Below are 17,270 nucleotides of genomic sequence, written 5' to 3'. Positions count from 1 at the left end.
CATAAACTTTGGTTAAATACTTAAATGTAATAACAAAAATACTTGTTACGCGTCCCAGGGCTTTGGATTCATCACAATGAGTTATCTTGAATTTATTGTCAGAGATTAGCCATGGCTTAGAAACGGATTGAAAGCGTAACAAAGATTTAACTGGCAGCCCAGTAAGGATGGGAAATAGGATATCATCTGGAACATTGGACATTATGTTAATAGGGTTGGAAAAGAATGGCGGAAGAAAGCCAGTTTATTAGGGTTTATTTCATATGAGTTAATGTGGAAAAAGGATGAAGAGATAGGAGAAGGAAAATAGGATTTCAAGAAATTGTTATTGTGTGGAAAAAGGATTCTTTATCTTTATGGTTTGTACTATCTGCTAAGAGGAGAAAAACAGTGCCAAAAAAAGTTTCCTATATTATTCAAAAATCAGAAACTGAAAGTGTTTAGACTTTAAATAAATCAGGAAATAATCTAGTTTGGGATTAAAACATATTTCATTGATAGATTGAATGAATTGTTGCAACACAACGTCCATTTAAGCACTTACATGAAACAGGAGACTTCTAGAAATGCTAGCACAAATTATGCCCATACTCTACTTCCCGGGACTTCAATAAATAACTCACCAGTCATCAACATAGAAGAAAAGAGTACACAGCAGCAGAATATAGGAAATTACTTCAAAGAACAATAGCTAGGCCTTCCTTCTTTGAAGGTACTATCGCATTCTTATTTCCGGGGAAAGCACTGTGAGAGACATCCACGAGGGCCTTGAAGCTGTATGGTTCGTGCATCGACAATTCTGACAAGACTTTCCTGTTCAGCTGTACGTTCTCCTTCATCAGCCCGTGCATGAAATTGCCATAATTTACCTAGAAATAGAGTAAATGTTAAACAAATGGAATTAACTCAGGACTCGAATCAAAAAATTATTTAGTAGATGACACAAAGGTGCTTTCTGTTTACTTGTATTGAGATGTGCTAATAAAAATCATTTAGGAACATCAGATATGAATAGATGACAGATAAAGTGATAATAAAGGCCAAAACTCTCCACAAACATATTAAAGCAGCTCACTACAGTTAAAAGTACCATGCTGAATCTTCTCCTTATTACGCAGCTGAACGAAAGAGAGTTTCATATACTTTTGGTGCTGATAAGTTTAGGGAATAATAAAGGAGTACATCAGAAAACAGAAGAATGAAGAAAAGAAGATATAAATGATCACAAAGCCTAATTATCTAATCAAGGGGATTAATATATCACTCTCTTTGCAATCCTGTTCTACCTTAAAAAATGTACAAGAACGGATAGATTAACCCAATGCATCCGACAACATGATCCCGAAAAGTAATGAATTTCACAGTTAATATATTAGATGGCAGCATGTACGGCTGCAAGTGCGGCACATGCAAAAACAAGCAAAGGATATCCGTGCCAGTTTGGAAGTGAAGTCACTTTGGGAACTTTTCATGTTACTTAAGGATACCTTGCGGCACCTACAAAATTCATTTCTCTTCCTTTTCATCATATCAAGGCAACAATGCAATATCTTCCAACTATGAGGCTACGAGCTATATATTTCATTGCTTAATTGGCATTTGGATAGTCAAACAAATATTGATTTGCAGACTTTCCACAATGCTAAAGAAGATAGAGAGTAGAAGATTTTTCTCATCTACCTAAGCCACCTCGGTGGCAGAGTTACCCGGTTCTTGTACTGGTGGAAGGTAACGGGTAACCGGTAAAATAGTCGAAGAGCGCTGAAGCTGACTCGGACACCAACTTTGTAAAGGAAAAAAAAGAGAGAATAAATGGATATTGAAACACCCAAGAATCTCAGTGTTCTACTGCTATGCAGATATATTATTCCAAATACTAGGATGGTGACCTCGAAAAGCAACTTGTAGGGTAAAGAGCTTGATTCTGCAAGATTTTATAACTGTAGAGTAGAACTTAGAAAATGTATGTTTTTTTCCAAATCCTCCATGTCCAAATCTCTAAAAGCAAATAGCGGAAAGCTTAACAGGATCATGAAGCATAAGAACGTCACCTTATTCATATCTGTAAGCAATTGGGAAAAAACAACCATTCAAAAAATACAATGTTGCTTCTGAAAAATAGCAGAATATCTAAGATAGGAACTATTAGAGAATTTGTCTACCATGACATACTCCACTTTGTGATTCTGCAGCCATTTTAGCGTTGAGAACTGAAACTTTGTTTTCCTAACAAAATCTCAAGTAAAATACCCTCCCTATAGCTGGTAAAATATTCCTGAATTTCCTTTATCAAAAAAAGAAGGGAGCCTAGGCGTAACGGGTAAAGTTGCTGCCGTGTGACCAGGAGGTCACGGGTTCGAGCCGTGGAAACAGTCTCTTGCAAAAATGCAGGGTAAGGCTGCGTACAATAGACCCTTGCGATCCGGCCTTTTCCCGGACCCCGCGCATAGTGGGAGCTTAGTGCACCGGGTTTTCCTTTTTTCCTTTATCCAAAAAAACCCCTGAATTTCAAATGCATTTCATGGTTCATATCCGCTCATTTCATATTAATGTCCGTCTTCCTATAAGAAATATCTTATTTAATTCCTGCATATATTGTTTTCACAGCCGAAAACCGAGGGTCCTGCAATTTTGCTCTTTGACTGCCATATTAGGCCTCCCTAATTTAATTAGGTAATTTTACTACCATGCTTGTATTCTAATCTCATGCCGAAAATTTCAGTAAGCACGACAAAATTTCTAAAATCCAGCAGCAGTACAGGATCGGAGACAAATATAATAGCATTTGTATTGACACACTTCGTTCTCTTGAGCCGAGGGTCTATCGGAAACATCCTCTCTACCCCTCGGGGTAGAGGTAAGGTCAGGGTACACACTTCACTCCCCAGACCCCACTTGTGGAATTTTACTGGGACGTTGTTGTTGTTGTTGTTGTTGTTGTTTGTATTGACACACTTCAAGAAGCCTTTTCCAAAACAAGCTTCCTTATGTCGAGAAGGTTCGGAGGAAGCATTTGTGTCCAAGGATTATGGGACTTAAGTCCTCTAACCTTCTCTTTTCACTCCCTGTTCCCTTTGCTTCTTTCACACCATAATTTCCAAAATTCACTCCACTGAAAGCTGGCTTCCAAAATATCGGTCTCTCTACAAGTGTGAATTTGTGGATATAATACAAGGTATTTTTATCAACACAGATGTATTATTATTTTTGTGTTTTATTTTGGGTCTATTAAAAACCAAGATATCTGTTGCTCCAGTTCAAAACTTGTGGATATGAACCTTCCTTCTACCCTTCTCTACAAGGTTCATAACTACTACTCTTAAATACCAGACTTGTTCACCAACTAGGACTTAAATTCTTGATGTGCTCTTACCACACAACCGGCACAGTACTACTTCGCCATCTAACCAAAATCCTTGTGGCTAATCCTCATATTTTACAAATTTCAAAGAACTTTTCAGTTTAAATCCAACTCAACTTAAGAGAAATGTGATGCCAGTAATCTTCTCTTAGTAACAATATTCTTTAAACCTTTCAAATTCCCATTAACTTAAGAAAACCAAAATATGGAGTACATAGTTACTTTAGTATATTAAAATGGGACCTAAACACGCCTATTACATGCTATTTTAAGTTGGGTAGCAAATTGCAAACGCATTCCTATCCCGTGAACAAAGTGATCTACATATTAGGTGTCAATAGGGCATCCTTATTTAATCAGAAAAAGTGTAAGACAGTAAGGAAAGGAATGACATTTTGACATTCTCTACAAGCTTGGAAGCATGTAGACTGTCTATTAGCTTATACGTAACTATGCCATGTTCTCCAGGCTCAATCTTTTTCAGTTGAGAGTCAGGGAATGACTTAATGATAATCCTTTGATATTCTTATTTAGGTTGTGTATCCATTCTATGCAAAACTAGAGTGGATGTTTGCAAAGCATAGCTGGTAACTTGTCCTATGTCACATATTCGCCAGAGTATAGTCAGATAAAAGACTTGTTTATGTCATTCTTGCAAAAGACCTTATTAGTCTAATAACTCACTTCTCGCTTCCTATCTGACATTATTCAACATTTTATGCGGCCACTCTTTATTTCCGCCTGCTGCTAACTGGACCACTCAATTATACATAAAAAGAACTTACAAAGGACCGGATTAGTTACCCATTTCAAAAATGTTTCATCAATTCATCACAAAGATCTAGATCCCTAAACGATTTTCACCAAATTCATTATAGACTCTTCACTTGCCTTCGACGCACCATGTCAAATGGAGAAAAAGAGAAAGGGGAATGGTACATACTCCGTGTTGGCGAGTTCCGGCGTTGATTCGTTGAATCCAGAGGGAACGCATGTCCCTCTTCTTGTTGCGACGGTCTCTGTAGGAATACTGAAGCGCCTTCTCAACTCTTTCTCTTGCTATTCTTATGCAGTTCTTAGCTCTTCCTCTAAACCCTTTAGCTAACTTCAACACCTCCTTCTTGTTCATCTTTACCGCTGCTGAATACTGCTAACAGACTTCAAACTTCAGACGCTTTTGGGGTTTTGGGTTTTGTGTTGAGAAAATGTTACTATTTGTTATATAAAATTATAAATGCACTTATTTAGTTTTCACCCTCATATGTCACGTATTTGTGACTTTTGCACCCCAAAGGCAAATTTGATACTCCCTCCCCACTTTAATTGATTTTTGATAGTTTTCACAAACATTAAGGATTATACTTTTTATAGCATTAATTAGCAATAAAATTGATTATATTATTCTTAATTTATTCATTGAAAGTATAACAAATACTTCTAATCTATTTACTCCAAGAAAAGCTGTGGAAAAAATAAGTTAATTCTTTCTTGGTATCTGAAAATCAAATATTATGAACCACAAAAAAAATTAAAAAGTCAATTAAAATGGACCAAAGGAAGTAATTTTTTTATAATTATTAAATACATATGCCATGGCATATATAATCCGTTTTTGTAACGGCAAGAATGTTGATTGACCCCAACTATTAATGAAATTATATATATATATACAATTTCAAATAGAACCTTTGCACTAATAACAAAAGTGATATTTACATATCAAACCCACGTTACTACAACAACAATCCAGTATAATCTCACTAGTGGGGTCTGTGTAACAATCCAGTATAATCTCACTAGTGGGGTTTGTGTAGTGTGTACGCAGACCTTACCCCTACCCTGGGGTAGAGATGCTGTTTTCGATAGAAACTCGGCTCCCTCCCTCCAACAACTCCCCACCTTGCTCTTGGGGTGACATAATCCCACTAGTGGGGTCTGTGTAGTGTGTAAACACACCTTACCCCTACCCTGGGGTAGAGATGCTGTTTTCGATAGAAACTCGGCTCCCTCCCTCCAACAACTCCCCACCTTGCTTTTGGGGTGACTGAAAGTCACAACCTCTTAGTTGGAAGTAGAGTGTGCTAAACACCAAAGCAATCCAAGTTACTAGTTGCTGAAAATTCAATTAAAAATATTTTTGAAGTTTGGCCAAAAAGGCCTAAGTTGTTTGGGAGATGAATGTAATTTTTTCAAACTAGAGAGGATACTTGCAATTCATCGAAGAAGAGACGCAGTTTATGCAAAACAAAATAGTAATCATCCAATGTACTTAACCCCTCCCCCCCCCCCCCCACCCAACACACACCCAGAAAATGGAGGAAACACAGAAAGAATCCATCAAATCTGCATCCGAAGAGATCTCCAAAGAATTCAAAACCCTAATCAATTCTCAGGATTTGGATTCTTTGAAGCAATTGCAAAACCTCATGTACTTCTCTCTTTGCAACCTCTCATTCATTCAATTTTTTTTCCTTATATATAATTTTCCTTGGAACATATCTGATGATAGAAGCTGTTCAATTTTTTCCCGAGCATGAGATAAAAAGTCAATTTTGTTTCTTGACTGCTATTTTGTGAAGTATCAGATGTATCTGAACTTGTATTCATTTTTTACTCTGTTCAGTTCTTCCTGAGCATAGTATCTGCTACGTAGGCATTGCCCCATTAGGCTATACAGTTTTGGGTGGACCCAAGTTCGGTCTTTTTATTCTTGCTTTAGATTCAATCATTGACTTATTATGGTCAGAGGTGTTTAATTGTTAAACCAGCGTTTGGTCACATATGGATATTTTTTAATAATTGGTAATGAGAGGATTAGTTGCTAGTGATGTGATTAGTTGATGGATTTGTGCGTTCTGTGTGCATTCGGTAAACCGGTCTCTAGTCTCATACAGAGGCGGATCTAGGATTTAAACTTTATTGGTTCAACCTTTAAGGTTTTAAGTATCGGATACATTGTATTTTTATAGTTACGGTTCATATCTACATAAATTTATGCTTTGTGCCGAAAGTACTAGGTTCAAATGAACTGCTATGCTACATCCGCCCCTGGTCTCATAGATGATGAGTTCTAGGTGTTGTTCCATCAACTTAGAACCAGCCTTTGGATGAATAAGTAATTTCTAAATATCAGTTTTATTACTTAATACATTATAAGCTTTCCAAATAAACATTGGCATTACATGGGCAAATGTTCAGTGGGTGCGGCAGCATTTCAAAAGCCAAAAGTTTCAATCTTTGCAGAAAAACACTATCTTCCGGAGTTGTTGAGTCTAGAAGGAAAGCAGTTTTACCATTTGTAAGAATTAGATCCACGCATGCACAAGTTTCTCTCTTTTTATGAGAATTAAGCTGTCAAAATTAGGATCCAAAAGCTGTATTATCATTTGATTAGAGAAATTTTCCTTGAGAAGCTTTATTTCAGTCACTTATCAAGAAAAAAGAAAAGAAGAAAGAAGTTGAGACGATGCTTAGTAGCATAAAGTTGGAAACTCCTATTAAAGTTGCTGCCAAGAAGCCGTAACACACCTTATGTCTTGTTTGAAGCTCTGACTTCTGCTTGAGATATGCTGCCTCTCGAACTTGCTTAAAGCATGGTCGATTTTGCATTGGTGCACTAAAGAAATTAGTTCTTGTAGTACTTTTCTACCGGTTGTGATTAGGATGTGGTCATGAATATCAGCCTGTTCTGGAACTCTTCGGAGCTGCCACCTCCTTTAAACTTAACTTTCTGCCACCTTTGTGATAGCTATTTGTCATAATTCTGGAAGAGGTTTTTTACCATGTAATTTATCGGTTCGTTCAGTACTTTTTGTTCATTGTCTTTCTTGGTGCCTTTTTCCACGATTACCTTATGTCTTGTACACTCAAAATGCAGATTGGGACGTTTGCAGGACAGCAATGCAGTTCTTTCGCACTTCAATGAGTATTCAGAGCATTGTTTCACAGAGGTCTCGGCAGATTTCTCTAGAAATACACGTCTCTTAAAATCTATGAAGTCAGACCTTGATTACATATTTCAGAAGTTGAGGTATGGCCATCCTTTTCGTCCTCTTATTATCCTCTTCTTTCTGAAATTTCAATATCAGTTTTGCCAGGAGTAGCTGGATTTGCTTGACTATTCATTATAATTGCACCTAATAAGTCATCTTTACAGATTTGCTAATGATAAACTACTCGGTTCATTATTTGAAAATTTCACTAGAATCTACTCAACCTTTTCATCCGTGATCTCTGTGGCAACAAAAAAGTATATTTTGCTTGCTTCTGTTTTTCTTTTAAAAGATGTGTTTTGCATCAAAGTCATCATCTTCCTTTTCTTCAATTGCTGGCTTGTTGCATGTGATACGTTGTGCTACCGTTTCGGCAGTTTGATCCAATCTCATGGTTTTCACTTTAAATTCCTCCTCGCCTAAGGTAAAAATTTTGAGGAATACAAAAAACCTATCGTAATCTTCCATAATACTCAATCAACCATGTTTCAATCCAACTAGGCTCTGTTATTCAGTATTTGCACATTCCAAAAATTCAGTATTCAGAGGATCACTTGGTCTATTTTCATGCTGGCCATCAATTTATGAAACCTTCTCATTCATCTACGCTTAGACCAGCTATGTTTAAGAAGCTCACATAAACAGACCCAGTTTCATTTCCCACAAATTAAAAGAACTTGATTCAAGCGTTAAAACTGCTAACTAGGTGAGGCCAAAACATAAATTGCATAATGACTTTATGTTAGACTCGAGAAGTCCATTTTCGTTATTATCAGCATTTTGGATGGTAGTATAATGTTTTGAGAGAGAAAACCATGCACTCTTAGACTACAGGATCTATTCCCCAAATTGCGAACTACTTTGTTTTGTGGTTTACCCAATTATTCCTATTTTACTTTCAAATGTTTATTTTTCCTCTTCAGGAGCATGAAGGCAAAAATCATGTCAACCTACCCTGATGCACTTCCAGATAATACAACAATTCAGGCACTCGATCAAAGACCTGATCTTGAAATGCCACGATAAGTTTGGTACTGTAAATGTTGTTTCTTCTATTTCTTCCATTCTAGATATGGAAAATTTGGCTTGGGGTGGATACTTTATGATAGAGCTTAATTGTTTTCTGATAGTTCTGCAGCTGTATATTTCAAAGCGTGCTACGATTAGTCGTGGTCTCTCTTGAACGGTAGTTCTAATCTGATTTGCACTTTGCGCGAACCTTTTTGGAGACAAGGCACTGATATGTTTATTACAAGGATTCTGAGCCTCCCGGTAAAACTTTGATTGATGACATGAAAGAGCAAATATTTCGTTCTTGAAATCAAAATGTATGCCTTGTTATTATTAAATGAGGATTTTTCCCATGCTTATGGCATTTTTCATCTCCGTACCCTTTTGCCAGTGAGGTTGAAGGATAACATCGAGGTAAAACTAGTTGGCTATGTTAAGTCCAGTGCTGATTGAGCTTAGAATTGTAATGCCCTCAAAAGAACCTAGGACTTCCAATCTGATAGAGCTGAGAATTGTAAACGATCCTAACAAACAATGTGTTTAAAGTAACAATACGATACAATGCAATAAGAAGAGACGATATCCAAACTGTTTTGTCCTCCTTCATGTTCCACCTATCTGACTTGCCGTCTGTTCATCAATTTGAAAAGATTTAGCAAGAAGATCAACAGGAATGGCTGGAGTGGATCCAAAACACAGCAGTAGAAACACGAGTGAGTTCAGAGTTTTGGCTGCTAAAAGCTGAAAGCGCAACAGCATGAGCGTCTCTTACATTTCGCTGGAAATGGACGAGACCTTGTGGCAAGAACATCACCAATTTCAAGTAACTTTGTGATGAGACGGTTCTCAGGGTTGGAGGTAATAAATCCGACTTCCAGACAACCCTCGAGGAGTAGCACCATTTCCGTTGCACGAGGATGAATATGAGGAGAGGTCAATCCAAATGGCGCGAAATCTCCACGAGTCATTGTAATGCCAAGTGTGTTGAGTCCTGGAATGGTTGTCTTAGTCCCAACGTTTCCAAATGGGTTTGATGTGTTGCCTGCTATGTGCAACCCACTGAAAAAGAAGTCCTCTGCTTTCACTAGCTTAGGGTCCTTGCAAACTTTCCCGTTCACATGTACTGCATGTCATTTTTTTACAGAGTAAGTACATATTCATGGATAACAAGACTCTATGTTACTCCCTCAGTTTTATTTTATTTATGTGAAGCTAGTTGATTGGGTTCGGAATTTGAGAAAGAATGACTAGTTATTGGAATTTGTCCGTCTACATGTGACTATAAAATCTTAAAGTTAAAATATTTTTAAATATAAAAAGGTGTCAAGCTTTTTAGGATAATACTAAAAATTAAATAGTGAGACAAAAAGGAACAAAGGGAAGGAAAAAAAAAACGAGGGTAAACCTTGCAAATTCCAGGTTTAGATTGGAACAGTACTTATCAAGAAATGAAGCAATAATGCCCAGAGGATAGTAGAAAGTATAGTAGTATATATATATATATATATATATATATATATATATATATATATATATACCTGAGCTAGTGGAGTCTGCAAAAATCTTGCTAAAGTCACTGAACATATTCCAAACAATAGCCCTAACACAAAGAACCTTAAAGCCATTTCAACTTTTCTTTTTTTAGCTTTAGAAATAATGAATAATGAATTGCTTAAGTAGCAAGCTTTTCGAGTTGCATAAAATAAAATGTCGCTAAAGACTGGGAGTAATAGTAATGCGGCAAAGGGTATTAAGTTAACGGATCTCTGTGTCTTCTTATGTATCCTTAAATATACGTAACAGAATGAGTCAGTAATATTTCTCATCGTTCCAAATGTCAAGTGTGAGAAGTAGTGACGATTTATTTATTTTTTTCTCTGATTGTATATGGATTATAACCTCACTGCCCAACCTTTTTTTATTTCTTCCTTAAAGTATTGCTTCTTATATATAAGCGCATTCTTTTATTTGGGGGTGGCTGAGGGGGTGAGGGGAACTGCCAACTGCGGAGATATGGAGTTGAAGTTATTTATAAAAGAATTATTGGAATTTCATACATTTATATATGCGTTTACTTTTTAATTCCATTTTACATGATGTTAATTCCTAAAAATGATGTGGGAAAAGTGTTATTTGGATTTATTTGGTTTAATTCTTTTCTGATGAAAAACGAAATTGAGCAGCCGTCGGAAAAGAAATTTAAGAATTTTAATATTTACTTGTGATCAGTGGCGAAGCCACATGGTCATAAGGGTTGTCAACTGACCGCCCTTCGTCGAAAAATTGTACTGTGTACATAGATAAAATATTACGTTTTAGATGTATATAACACATATTGAACACCCTTTATCGGAAATTTTTTTCACTTCTTTTAAAATTTGAACACCTTTGAAAAACTTTCTAGCTTCGCCACTGACTGTAACATTGGGATGAACATGCACCAGCATTACTTGAACTGTTCATACCATTAAAACAAAGTATTGTCTCTAAAATGTTGTCGGTGCAGCTCGCAACTTACCCTTTTTAGTAGGATGTTCTTTTCCTATCTCATTTACTGATACGTTTATCAATCATATAATCTTTCAACGTACGTATATATTAATACATGGCGCATAAGATGAAATGATACATGCACGATTAATGTTTTGAAGGGAAGTCTTAGTATGTGCGAAAACTTAATTTCATGTGTTTGACCCGATCAACGATCAGTGGCGGAGCCAGAATTTTTATTAAGGGGGGTCAAAATATAAAGAAATAAACTTACCAAGAAATCAAGGAGTGTCAATACATAGTATATATATACATATTTTAAAAAACATTACCTAACTACACATGCTTGCCTACGTATCTCACATCTGGTGAGAATCAGACCCGCGTAATTCGGTCCAAGACTTGATAGATTTGACCATTTTTGATTTTTTTTTTCTTCAAAATTTTCTTTTATAGTAAAAAAAAGATTATTTGTACAAAACTGGAGAAAGTTTTTTTTTCAATTCTGCTCAACTAAATTTCTAAAGCGAGTTAACAATGCAAACAAGCCTTCCAAATGATGAAGCAAGTAGCACATAAGTGAACATGATGGTCTCAAAAAGGATACCTGTCTTATACGAACCCGGCCCCTATACCGAGTTTCGCTAAGTCAAATACAGATGATGCAACTAAGTGATCCTACTAGGGATAACCAGGCATATGGCTTATTCTTCTAGGTTTTAAAAATCCTAGGGGATGAGGTGTATCTAGACTGGTCATAAAACGTGCGGACAACTCGAGTTGGGAAGGGGTAGCGTACCACGAGCAATACTTCTCCGGCTTAACTACTGGACCCTCCCCGTTCTTAAACATGGGTGACTAATAATCCTTCACCGGTAGCCCATGCCCACCGGCTTTATCTCAAAAAAAGAATGGGGCGCGTATCCGCGATTCCCGAGTTTGTATTTAGAAGACTCATAGGGGGTGTGCAAGAAGATAGTTTATAATACAGTTCAACAATATTAAAGTGGTAAAGAGCAGAAAAGTAGCACATTAGGCCCAAATAGATCACAATTATATACAAAAATTAATAAAGTCAAATAAAGTCAATGTACAAGCTCGAATTCTTGAATGTTTCCCAGCAGAGTTGCCAGAACTGTCACACCCCGTTTTACCCTCAAAAGATATATATTATGTTATGGATTGTGGGTTAAAAGTTTTTCCAATTAAAGCGACAAATTTGAGTATAGATTATTTTATTGATAAAGTCGTCACTTGAAATTGATTTTTGGGTGTTGCAAGTCACCTTTTATTTGAATCCCTAGCCAAAGGAAGATTTGACTCTATTATTAATGGTCTGTGAAAATAAAGTCCGGGTAAGGAATTCTGTTGACCGGAGAGAAGGTGTAAGGCATTCTCCGAGTCCTGTGATTCTAGCACGATCGCTTTGTTGACTACATTTGGCTTATATTATTTTTGGATAACTTGTGTTTTATTGGTTCTCATATTTTAACTATTTCCGCTTTTATTGCTTGATTAGATTTATTAAAATTATCTTGAAATAAGTCACACGTACGTGTACTCATTTTGTTTGATGTGTCAAAAATCATGTCACGCGTACATGAACACAATTAATAACACTTTATTATTATCAAGATTGTTTGGACAAGGTCGCGTGAACGCGTACTCTGATTTATTTTGGGAATCATAATCATGTCAAGCGAACGTGTACATAATCACAATAATAAATTTAAAATGCGCCTAAAGCACTCTAACGGTGTTCATTATTCTTCATAGACTTTGAGATTATAGTAAGGTCAAGAGTTATGGAATTATTGTGACAAAAGTGATGTACTCTAGTTTTATGAATAATACTTAAAATTTTAAAGTCAGTTGATCAAAATTGCAACTCAAAAATTATGCATAAAATTTACCAATGCTTAAAATTATCGATTGAGCCAAAAACCCTACCATTTGCTGCCAACCAAAAATGTAGCGGCTGAATTAATCCTTAAGAACCCAAACCAACTTAACTAATGATGAAAAGCCCACTGTCATTCTTTTAATTCGGCCCAAATTTAAATTTATCTTCAAGGTTAATTCTCATATTGATATTTGATACAACCATCTTACCAAGAAATTGACTCATACCCCCCAAAAGATAGAACAAGACTAACTTTCAGTAATAGAACTCAAAGGAAACCAACAAATCGAAAATTATATATAAATCAATCTCAAACACAAGTTATTAACACAAATAGAAGTAAAGTTTCAGTCATTTACATTAAAAGAAACAGTAGAATAAAGGATAGAGAATAGAACCTCAAGATGCTTCTTCCCTAAAAATGAAACAAGCTACTGCCTATCGTACAGACGGACAGAGTTCTCTAACGAAACCTTGCCTTCGACCAGAGAATCTTGGCGACCTCAAACTCTATTGAAAATGGTGTTTTAAAGGCTGGTTTTAAGCGTGTTTTATTGGCTGTTTCGGGGTCAATATTGGGGCAGATTTAGAGCTAAAGTTTGGGGGTGTTTCGCTGGAGTGATTGGCCAGCTTTCATGGCTGTTTGGGTCTGGTTTCAAGCGAGTTTGACAGCTGGATTGTGGATGAAGAAACAATGTGTTTTAGCTGCATTTTTTGAAACTGTTTTTGGCTTTTCGGTACCTTATTTCAGGGGATTTTGAAGCTAATGGAGTTTCCGACTGATTTTCGCCGGTATCTAGTGGTTGTTTTTGATGGTGAAAATGGAACTGTTTTGTGGGTGAAAAAAGTCGATGCTAAAAAGACGTGGAAAAGGGAGTCGATGTATTAGAGCTAAAAAAACGTGAAAGAGAAGGAGCTCCTTTTTATTTTTTCTTTTCATGAGCAGCGGTGCTCCTTTTATTCTCTCTTTCTTCCTCTTTTTACTCTTATTTTTCCGTGTTGTCCCCTCTTTCCTTCTTCCTTTTTTTTTTTACTTTCCTCCTCTTTTTTTTTACTTTTTGTTTTATGTGTCTAGAGTGGAGACGAAGCACTTTTTTTTTTATGAGTGTCAGTGTGTGTTGGTGGAGGGATTATGTGAGAGAAGTGCATGGGGAAAGTGAGAGTGTGAGGTATGGTGAGATGAGTGAAAAAAAAATCACGCATAGTAAAAAATTAAGTGCTCACAGCATGCCCCTCTTTGCTTGGAAAGATGAAGAGTTTTCAAGCAAAAATAAGGTGAGTCATGTGACTAATTTTTTGACAAAATTATTATTTAAAAAGGAAAAAAATAAAAAAAAGGGTGCAACCAAGTCCTGGTTTTGTACATCCTATATATCCCGGGTTATAAGGGAATCATGTCGCGCGTAGTTCAAGGATGAAGAATGTAATGATGGAATAATGAGTTGGAGAGTCAGTGAGGTTCCGTCGAGACTCCGGTCCGTGGTTCTCTTATTACAACAAGATCAAAAGAAACTAAACAAGCCTATCAACTATTATTTACAAGATTCCTATCTATAAGCCTTCTAAAACTCGATCTTGATTTTGACTAGTTCTTCATGGAGACTCTGATCTGAACCTTGACGCTATCTAGCTGCGGGTACTAGTTTATTTTTCTACGGCTTCTTCTTATCAAAACGGGAAATGTAAATCTCGTAACTTCAGTTGTCTTGAGCAGTCCATATCCTTTCCATCTGCTTCTGCATTTGGATTCAACTTTTTTTTATTTTCTTTTATTTATTCTAGATTGAGAATTCTTCTTTTGGTCATCTCGAACCCTGTGCCTCGAGGTAAAACCTGCTCAGACATCAAAACAAACAAACGAACGAAATTTTTCTGCCCCAGTTTTCACTAGGAAAATTTCGTGAGTTAGTGTGTACCCTTCTTGTCAAAATGATGTCTCAACTAAGGATTGATGTACCTTATGTTAGGAAAATGCGACTAAGGAATGGTGTACCCTATGTTACTAAAAGAAAATGTAAAAAGGGGTTGGCACCCTGTATTACTGAGAAGGAATGTAACAAGGGGTAGATACCCTATATTACTGAAAAGAAATGTAACCAGGGGTTGGCGCCCTATATTACTGATATGAAATGTAACAAGGGGTTGATGCCTTGTATTACTGAAAAGAAAAAGTAACCAGGGGTTGGTACCCTATATTACTGAAAAGGAAATATAACCAGGGGTTGGTACCCTGTATCACTGATAAAATGTCAAATCCCCTGGGCGAAAAGGTTCTACCTGGGTTAAACTACGAAAAGCAATCCTGGGCGAATAGTACTTCTACCCGAAAATATAAGCTGGAATCCCCTAGGCGAAAAGGTTTTACCTGGGTTAAGCCAGCCTGAGCGAAAAGTACTTCTACCCGGAATATAAACTGGATCCCCCTAGGCGAAAAGGTTCTACATGGGTTAAGCTACGTAAAATATCCTGAGCGAAGAGTACTTCTATCCGGAACTGTGAGCTGGATCCCCCTAGGCGAAAAGGTTCTACCTGGGTTAAGCTACGTAAAACATCCTGAGCGAAGAGTACTTCTACCCGGAACTATGAGCTGGATCCCCCTAGGCAAAAAGGTTCTACCTGGGTTAAACTATATAAAACATCCTGAGCGAAGAATACTTCTGCTCGGAACTATGAGCTGGATCCCCCTAGGCGAAAAGGTTCTACATGAGTTAAGATATGTAAAACATCCTGAGCAAAGAGTACTTCTACATGGGTCCATGAGGTGGATCCCCCTAGGCGAAAAGGTTCTACCTGGGTTAAGCTACGTAAAACATCCTGAGCGAAGAGTACTTCTACCCGGAACTATGAGCTGGATCCCCCTAGGCAAAAAGGTTCTACCTGAGTTAAGCTACGTAAAACATCCTGAGCGAAGAGTACTTCTATCCGGAACTTTGAGCTGGATCCCCCTAGGCGAAAATGTTCTACCTGGGTTAAGCTATGTAAAATAGCCTGAGCGAAGAGTACTTCTACCCGGAACAATGAGCTGGATCCCCCTAGGCGAAAAGGTTCTACCTGGGTTAAGCTACGTAAAACAACCTGAGCGAAGAGTACTTCTACCCGAAAATATGAGCTGGATCCCCCTAGGCAAAAATATTCTACCTGTGTTAAGTTACGCAAAACAGCCTGAGCAAAGAGTACTTCTACCCGAAAATATGAGTTGGATCCCCCTAGGCGAAAAGGTTCTACCTGGGTTAAGCTACGTAAAACAACCCGAGCGAAGAGGACTTCTACCCAGAAATATGAGCTGAATCCCCCTAAGCAAAGATGTTCTACCTAGTTTAAGCTTCGTAAAACAATCTGAGCGAAGGATACTTCTACCCGAAAATATGAGCTGGATCCCCCTAGGCGAAAAGGTTCTACCTGGGTTAAGCTACGTAAAACAGCCTGGGCGAAGAGTACTTATACTCGGAAATATGAGCTGGATCCCCCTAGGCGAAAAGGTTCTACCTGGGTTAAGCTACGAAAAATAAGCCTGCGCGAAAAGTACTTCTACTCAGAAATATGAGCTAGATCCCCGTAGGCGAAAAAGGTTCTGCCTAGGTTAAGCTAAGAAAATGAGAGGTATGATCGATAGTGATGCATGATAAAAATAAAGGATTGTGCAGATTTTGAGGAAACTTACCTTTGGTGACACTCTTCCTTTAGGAATCGCCATTCTGCACTGCTTTGTTCATGCTGCAAACAAAGAAAAATTGTGAGTTTTCAAAGTGGTGGTAAGTTTGTGGCCTTGATGCCCTTACCGAGGTTGGGTGGCTTTTTAATGTATCCGTTCGCTTCAAACGAGAGCCCTGTAATCGGTCTTACTATCATTCCTTTGACTTTATTTTGACACGAATTTATACCGAAAGGGATTCAAAGAAAAATAACAATGAAATAGGGAATGAGTTTAAACAAGAGGTGTACCTTTCGGGGAACATAAATTAAAGAAGGACTTATGTGGGAGTACATGCGGACTTCAATGAACATGACATACCTTTTGGACTGGACGCCTGATCCTTGTAAACAGTCCGACCCTTAGAAATTCATCACAACTTTTGCCTCGACATCGAGAAACCTTGTCCAGGACTGTGTCGATGCCAATGGCTGTGAAAATCCTCTTTTCGATCAATGGCGCCCTTTGCGGGTTTTCACCAACCGACCTCTCTCTTCTCACCATCGCCTTATAGTGCTCCTTGCGAGTTTTCACTAAAAAGACTCTCATTTTAGTTTCTTTACTCACCATTGCCTTACGGTGCCCATAAGGGTTTTCACCAATAAGACTCTCTCATTTTATTTCTCTCATTTTAGTTGCACCAGATCCAAGTAACTTTATCCTCCAATTTTGAACATTCTTGTCGATTGATTGGAAGCACTTGAAACGGAATTGGGTAAAAAGAATTTGGATTAAATTACAACTTTGAAACCTTTCAGGCGAAATTATCGCCAAACCATTGTAACATCTGCCCCAGTTTTCACTTTTGGGGAATGTGGATTT

General features: G+C 37.4%; 2 protein-coding genes and 1 pseudogene across 5 annotated transcripts; 1 reads left to right on the top strand and 2 right to left on the bottom strand.

The window, feature by feature from the left end:
• Nucleotides 1-472: 472 nt before the first annotated feature.
• On the bottom strand, nt 473-4,626 carry LOC138906489 (uncharacterized). Its single transcript, XM_070195397.1, has 2 exons — nt 4,305-4,626; nt 473-869 (listed from the first exon to the last, which is right to left on the bottom strand). Exons 1-2 carry the CDS (start codon nt 4,488-4,490, stop codon nt 678-680), a joined length of 378 nt encoding a protein of 125 aa, XP_070051498.1. The 5' UTR covers nt 4,491-4,626; the 3' UTR covers nt 473-677.
• Nucleotides 4,627-5,629: 1,003 nt separating this feature from the next.
• Nucleotides 5,630-9,153, top strand: LOC104108851 (kxDL motif-containing protein LO9-177). 4 transcript variants are annotated; one of them, XM_070195396.1, is made up of 4 exons: nt 5,630-5,789; nt 7,239-7,391; nt 8,277-8,384; nt 9,015-9,153. In XM_070195396.1, the coding sequence occupies exons 1-3, from the start codon at nt 5,674-5,676 to the stop codon at nt 8,377-8,379; spliced, it is 372 nt and encodes a 123-aa protein (XP_070051497.1). In that variant the 5' UTR covers nt 5,630-5,673; the 3' UTR covers nt 8,380-8,384; nt 9,015-9,153. The 4 variants fall into 4 exon arrangements, with proteins under 4 accessions (XP_070051497.1, XP_070051496.1, XP_070051495.1 ...); XM_070195395.1 differs by lacking the exon at nt 9,015-9,153 and adding an exon at nt 8,492-8,728; XM_070195394.1 differs by lacking the exon at nt 9,015-9,153 and adding an exon at nt 8,484-8,728.
• Nucleotides 8,968-17,018, bottom strand: LOC117275044 (putative germin-like protein 2-1; annotated as a pseudogene).
• Between the last annotated feature and the right edge of the window lie 252 nt (nt 17,019-17,270).

Source organism: Nicotiana tomentosiformis, chromosome 2, assembly GCF_000390325.3.
Source record: "Nicotiana tomentosiformis chromosome 2, ASM39032v3, whole genome shotgun sequence".
Classification (NCBI taxonomy): Eukaryota; Viridiplantae; Streptophyta; class Magnoliopsida; order Solanales; family Solanaceae; genus Nicotiana; species Nicotiana tomentosiformis.
This window is presented reverse-complemented; position numbering and strand designations above follow the sequence as displayed.